Raw genomic sequence first — 7,195 nt, 5'->3', positions numbered from 1 at the left:
CCTGTGCCCTGCTTGTGTCATATAGACTTATAGCTGGTCACTCACAGGTACATAGGTAAAAACAAGTTTGTTTAAATCCCAGCATCACTGGAGTTAAATGTAAAGTCTATTTCTGCTGCAATCATCACATCTGATGTTTATCTCCATGGCCCCTCCTGGAGATGACGCTCTAGTTTGTAAGTCTGGATGATCTGAGTTTCGGTCTGTTACTGGTCTTTTGTAAACAGAGTCTGTAATTGACACTAAACTGTGCCACTGTGAACCACCCACGGTATCAATGTGCTTTTGGACAGAATGCAAACACTTGAGGGTGCAAATTCTGCGCACCAGAACACACATTGTGTGTGGCACATGGTTAATATCAGTATCAGTTTTGTTAGCACCGTTTTGTTTTTTTTGTTTTTTTGGGTCAATCTGCACTTGTCATCTGTAATGAGCTAAATTTTCTTCCTACAGTGGTTTTAATTTTGGCCCTGTAGGTGACTTAATGGCAGCCTTTACCTTCTTCATGTGTATACACACTCACACACACACATATATATGTATATAATACAGTGGCAAGAAAAAGTATATGAACCTTTTGGAATTTCATGGTTTTCTGCATTAATTTGTCATAAAATGTGATCTGATCTTCATCTAAGTCAAGAGAACTGACATATAATGTGCTAATATAACAACACAAAAAAAATTCTGATCTTTCATGTCTTTATTGAAAACAACCATACAAACCTCATAGTGCTAGTGGAAAAAGTATGTGAACCCTTGAGTTATTGACCTCAAAAAAGCTAATTGGAGTCAGGTGTTGGGATACCTGGAGTCTTATTAAGAAAATGAGTTTGGAGGTGTGGACTAGAGCTACTTTGACGGATAAAAACCACTAAAATCTTTTTTGAGTTTGCTCCACACAAGTACAGTCAGGTCCATAAATATTGGGACATCGACACAATTCTAACATTTTTGGCTCTATACACCACCACAATGGATTTGAAATGAAACGAACAAGATGTGCTTTAACTGCAGACTGTCAGCTTTAATTTGAGGGTATTTACATCCAAATCAGGTGAACGGTGTAGGAATTACAACAGTTTGCATATGTGCCTCCCACTTGTTAAGGGACCAAAAGTAATGGGACAATTGGCTTCTCAGCTGTTCCATGGCCAGGTGTGTGTTATTCCCTCATCCCAATTACAATGAGCAGATAAAAGGTCCAGAGTTCATTTCAAGTGTGCTATTTGCATTTGGAATCTGTTGCTGTCAACTCTCAAGATGAGATCCAAAGAGCTGTCACTATCAGTGAAGCAAGCCATCATTAGGCTGAAAAAACAAAACAAACCCATCAGAGAGATAGCAAAAACATTAGACGTGGCCAAAACAACTGTTTGGAACATTCTTAAAAAGAAGGAACGCACCGGTGAGCTCAGCAACACCAAAAGACCCGGAAGACCACGGAAAACAACTGTGGTGGATGACCGAAGAATTCTTTCCCTGGTGAAGAAAACACCCTTCACAACAGTTGGCCAGATCAAGAACACTCTCCAGGAGGTAGGTGTATGTGTGTCAAAGTCAACAATCAAGAGAAGACTTCACCAGAGTGAATACAGAGGGTTCACCGCAAGATGTAAACCATGCATTTCACTTGCTGAAGACAAAACTGAAGGGAAAATGCCCCAAGAACAAGCAGGAACTGAAGACAGTTGCAGTAGAGGCCTGGCAGAGCATCACCAGGGATGAAACCCAGCGTCTGGTGATGTCTATGTGTTCCAGACTTCAGGCTGTAATTGACTGCAAAGGATTTGCAACCAAGTATTAAAAAGTGAAAGTTTGATTTATGATTATTATTCTGTCCCATTACTTTTGGTCCCTTAACAAGTGGGAGGCACATATGCAAACTGTTGTAATTCCTACACCGTTCACCTGATTTGGATGTAAATACCCTCAAATTAAAGCTGACAGTCTGCAGTTAAAGCACATCTTGTTCGTTTCATTTCAAATCCATTGTGGTGGTGTATAGAGCCAAAAATGTTAGAATTGTGTCGATGTCCCAATATTTATGGACCTGACTGTATATGCGCATGTGAGCCATGCCTCGCCAAAAAGAGCTTTCAGAAGATCTACGATCGAGAATTGTTGATTTACATAAAGCTGGAAAGGGTTATAAAGTGATTTCAAAAACTTTAAGAATTAGTTAAGGGTACCTTCATTTTTGTCCAGGCCAGTTTCATTAGTTTGTTTTTTAAAAATGCTTCTGTTGAACCACAATTCAAAAGTAATGACTGTCAGTTCATTTTCAGTAAATTTTTATTTATTATTACTTTTGTCAGTTTCACGTTATTTCAGTGACCATTGTGAGTTTCTCTTTGTTTAACAGAAGGGTACCAACAATTTTGTCCATGTCTGTAGCCTATCATCCATCCTCCCTATGGCATTTGCTACTTGATTGACATGCAGGGCAGCCAGTCTGAGATCTTGTTTTTTCTGACACACGAGTCACCAAGCAAGCACAGTCAACCTCACAAGCTACTGCAAAACTCCAGTGAGCCAACTACCTTGTCAGCCTTCGAATTAATTTCTACTAAAGGGTATAAAATGAGTGGGGGAGCCGAATCAGGTAAGAAACTGAAAACATTCCATGCGGAATGGGAGGAGGACTTTTTCTCGCGATGTTATATTCAAGGTCCATTTGCTTGATCTACCAATCTACCATCACTATTGCAAATAAGGGAAATGTGGAGCGGCACTTTCAGACTGTTCATAAAAACTGCGACACTTATTCATACATATATTTTGTGTGTGTGTGAGTGTAGTATTTTTAGTGTAGGTTGATCATTTTTACTTGGTCATTTGAAAATTAGCTCGCAAGGTGAAAAAGTGTGGGCACCCCTGCTGTAGAAGTTGGGTGATGCAACAGGACAATGACCCAAAACATTGGAGCACGTCCACAACAGAATGGCTTCAGAAAAACAAAATCCACATTTTGGAGTGGCTACGTCAGAGCCCAGACCTCAACCCAATAGAGATGCTATGGAATGACTTGAAGAGAGCCATACATGGGAGACATCCAAAGAATATGACGGAGCTAAAGCAGTTCCACCAGGAAGAATGGACTAAAATTCCTCCTGATGATGTGCATGTTTGATCCACAGCTACAGGAAGCGCCTGGTTGAGGTTATTGCTACCACGGCGGTCCAACCAATTATTAATTCCAGGGGTTCACTTACTTTTTCCACTACCATTTTGAATGTTGTAAAATGATGTCATGGGGTAGGACTAGATAAGTCTAACTTCTTCCTACTCCGTTCAAGCATTACTAGGTATAAGTAAATTGATATTGGATTATTATTGTTGGATATGTGTGAAATTACATGTGTTGACATATCAACTGTTTTACATGCTTGAATGAATAAATCAAATCAAAATCAAATCAATGTTGAATGGGTGTGTTCAATAAAGACATGAAAAATCAGAATTTTTTTGTTATTTTAGGTACATTATACTTGTCAGTTCTCTTGACTTAGATGATCAGATCACATGACAAATTAATGCAGAAAACCATGAAGTTCTAAAAGGCTCACATACTTTTTCTTGCCACTGTATGCGTGTGTATATATATCTCTTGGTAACGACTGTGGAACCCTGTACTGGATAACTTCCACCACCACACCATTCTGGCTGAGTCCTCTGTCTCTCTTTCACCTTGGCTGCCTGATAATTGCCTTCTAAAAGCAATCTACCCTTTATCACACAGAGTGCTTACAGGACAATACAAGACCCATCACTCTGGGAAAGTCGATGACCCTGTCCATTCTGAACACACACGCGTGGCTATTTTAAACAGTGATGTAACACAGACATATCCTCATTGTGGTAGAGGAAACTGGTAACAAGGACATTCCTGGATATGTAAACCAGCCCATCAAGCACATGTTCCATGTGCCTTTTTTTCCATTGTCCACCTGCAAACACTCACATGTACATGGAGCCACTCTCCCTCCTCTTGTCTCGCTGTTTGCTCTCTATGAATGCACCAGCACATCCACTCGTATCTCGTTTATGGCTATATAGGCAGTGGGTGTAAAGGCAATCATTTACCTTGTATCCCTGCTCTCGTCCCACAAGGTCCCGCGGATAAGAGTGTGATTGAGGGGAATGACTGCACCTTTGTCAGCGACTTCAGCAAGATCCAGCTCCAGACCAACACAGAAACACTAGGTGAGCATCAGAGCATGGAGTTGGGGCTGCAGGGCTACTTTTCCATTGGATTGATGACACTGTTAGCAGCCATTTAGGCTGACACCACTTTCCTTTTCTTGTTTCAGAGCGGCTGCTGTGTGAATTTTTTGATTTCTATGCCACCTTTGCATTCAGCAAGATGTCCATAAATATCAGAAAGGTATATATGATTACTTACATTTACATAGTTGCCTATAGTCAGTGAATTTTTTTCAGTGATGACAACGTACATTATATTTTGATTATGTTGATAAACTTAAGGGTAAGTAGACATTCGAGCCCCTTGCAGACATGCACTGTTTTATGTAAATTTTTGGTCAGTTTTAGATGTCAATCTGTCTGAATAAACACGCAGGTCACTTGTATGTAATGGTAAGTAAATCCTAATTTAAACAGTGTAAAATGAAACTTGCTGTTATCCGGTTTGTGTGCTCACTGCAGGCCAGTGGGACAGCAGACCTGAAACACCACCACTGCCTGCACTGTCTAACTATGCCTAATGTTTTTTTTCATGTAGGGACACCAGCGCCCTGAAATATAAATGTGCCTTAATTTTAGTAACTTGTTTTCTCAATAAATGCTTTGTTTTAAGCTATGCTAGCGTATTAGAATATTTCTAAGGCGTCAGGGGGCCATTTCATTGGTGTTGGATGAGAAAAATGTTGTCACCTTGTTGGACCCTCACCAGTTTGCACCACTGCATAGATGACAGCTGTCCTTGTCATGGGTTTGTAATCCATCCCATAGGGCCCAGTGCTCATGAGCTAAGATTCCAGTAAGGAGCACCATCGTGCCTTGGGTTAAATTCATATGTTCTATTTAGACCTGTATTCTGTTCGTGCCTGTGTAAAAATTTTTAGTAGGTGGTGAAAGAGCATCTATGGTAGAATTTTGAGTTTCTATAAATAAAATGAAAATGAGGTTATCAGGTTTGTGTGCTCACTGCAGGCCAGTGGGACAGCAGACCTAACTGTAATTAACCTATGTCTTAAAATTTGTAACTGATTAATGTCCTACTTATCACCTATTAATTTTCCCAGCAGAAATATAGTTGATAAAGTACACCTGATTTTCATGTGCAGTTGCCACAGTCGGGACTTTTCTTCCTATCCAAAAAAAAAATGGTGCAGCAGGGAAGAGAGACCCTGCAGTCCAATATATGAAACTAATATCAAGCTAGACACAGCAGAGGAAGTTCAGCAAGTAGACTGACCATGATTCTTGCCTATAGGTTTTCACCAGTAGAGCAACAGCCATAAATCTGGTTTACTGTGCTACAGTTCTCCAGTTTACTCCACTCCCTTGACAGATAGCTTTACGTTATCAGCCCTGTTCCCTCCTGCCCCCCACAACTAAATCCCTTTATCTCTCTAGCTTTTTTATTGTCAGGCTTTATGGCGATATGGCATGCAAAATACCATGGAAAGCTTTGACTTCTCTCTGACTCACATGCTGATGGTTCTCATGATGGCCACAAGTATGGAATACAGTGTATAGCCTTCATTTGCTAGCACAGTTGGTGTGTCTATAGGAGGTTGTCATATCACTGTAGTGTTTGTTTCTTCTCCTTTTATAGAACTATAGTCAAAATTGTCTTCCAGAGCCACACCCTGTCTGTCCTGCTGCTCACCGACATACAGGTCTGCACTTAAGGCTGTTGTTTCCTTATGTTTTTGACTTCCCTTCTCACTGTCCAGGGCAAAGCTCAGAACAAACCAGAGGTGGCCCCGCTCCATATCCAGAACCCCTTTGAAACCTCTCTGAATGTCAGTAAGAACGTCAACACCACCCAGCTGCAACGCTTTGTGGCATTGTGTCAGGAGAGCTCCTGGCTGCTCCACCAGAGTGAAAGCAACATGCCCAGAGATGGAGAGACTGCTACACCTTGGGGACTGGCTACTCTCCTCCTTCCCTCACAGGTTACAGGCATCAAAAGTTGCAAAAAACGGAGACAAGAGCCAGCCAGTGAGAGGATCAGGAGCTTGTTAGAATCACTGAAAGGGTACAAATCTTCAAAATAAGAACTAAGGCACTTTGGAACTCTTAGAAACAAGCTCCATTTTGATCTTATTACTTTGTCTCATGCACTAGTGTTCCTGTCTTGCCTCACCAGGGAGGGTGAGGAAATCAGGAGCACCTTCTGCAGTGGTTACATCTACTGGACTGTAGTTCCCAACATGAACAATGGAGGGTGTTGCTGAGGCATGAATGTTTTGTCTTGCATAAGGGAGTGATAACTATATACTTTGCTCTAGATCCACCTACTCTGTTGTAAATAAAGGGAATATTGTGGAAACAATGCAGGTCCTGCCAGATGATCATGTATGGCTGCAGACTGGAGATTCACAGGTTTATTAATTCACAATGTCTTGTACATGGATATTATAATACAGATTATCAACATTGTTTACGCTTCAGACAAAACCAGTATACAAATATTCTGTTTTGTTAATATCACAATATGGATTAAATAATTAAGATTTATTGTGAACTAAAAACATGGGTTGGTTGTTATGTGGCCCAAAACTGACAAAAGGCACTAAATGAGAGTGAGTTTTTTTTTTTTTTACTATGTTATAATTTTTTAACATATGTACATTGTCTGTCTGATCTTTTTTTTTTTTTAAGTAGTTATGCTGCTTTCCAAACTACATTTCTCTATAGACTAGTTTTGCTGTAGTTTAACTTGGTTTCCCCAACAATGTAATTAACTGTTCACAGACACTATACTCTCCATAATATTATCTTCCATTGCCTGTCACCTTACTTGCTGAATTTGTACGTTTGTGGTAAGTGACTTAGTCCAGTCAGCCAGTGCATTATCAGTCAATTGTACAGTGGGTACGGAAAGTATTCAGACCCCCTTAAATTTTTCACTCTTTGTTATATTGCAGCCATATGCTAAAATCATTTAAGTTCATTTTTTCCTCATTAATGTACACACAGCACCCCATATTGACAGAAA

General features: G+C 40.2%; 1 protein-coding gene across 2 annotated transcripts in view; it reads left to right on the top strand.

The window, feature by feature from the left end:
• mtpap (mitochondrial poly(A) polymerase) overlaps positions 1–6,769 on the top strand; it is a 16,052-nt gene extending 9,283 nt beyond the window's left edge. Inside the window, exons 7-9 of one of the 2 annotated variants that reach the window (XM_020624728.1) lie at positions 4,117–4,209; positions 4,317–4,390; positions 5,928–6,769. In XM_020624728.1, the coding sequence (XP_020480384.1) occupies positions 4,117–4,209; positions 4,317–4,390; positions 5,928–6,251 (491 nt within the window). In that variant the 3' untranslated portion in view covers positions 6,252–6,769. The remainder of the gene's footprint in view (positions 1–4,116; positions 4,210–4,316; positions 4,391–5,927) is intronic. The other variant, XM_020624729.1, reaches the window with a different exon arrangement.
• The last annotated feature ends 426 nt before the right edge of the window (positions 6,770–7,195 follow it).

Source organism: Monopterus albus, unplaced genomic scaffold (genome assembly GCF_001952655.1).
Source record: "Monopterus albus unplaced genomic scaffold, M_albus_1.0 scaffold336.1, whole genome shotgun sequence".
NCBI classification, from domain to species: Eukaryota; Metazoa; Chordata; class Actinopteri; order Synbranchiformes; family Synbranchidae; genus Monopterus; species Monopterus albus.
This window is presented reverse-complemented; position numbering and strand designations above follow the sequence as displayed.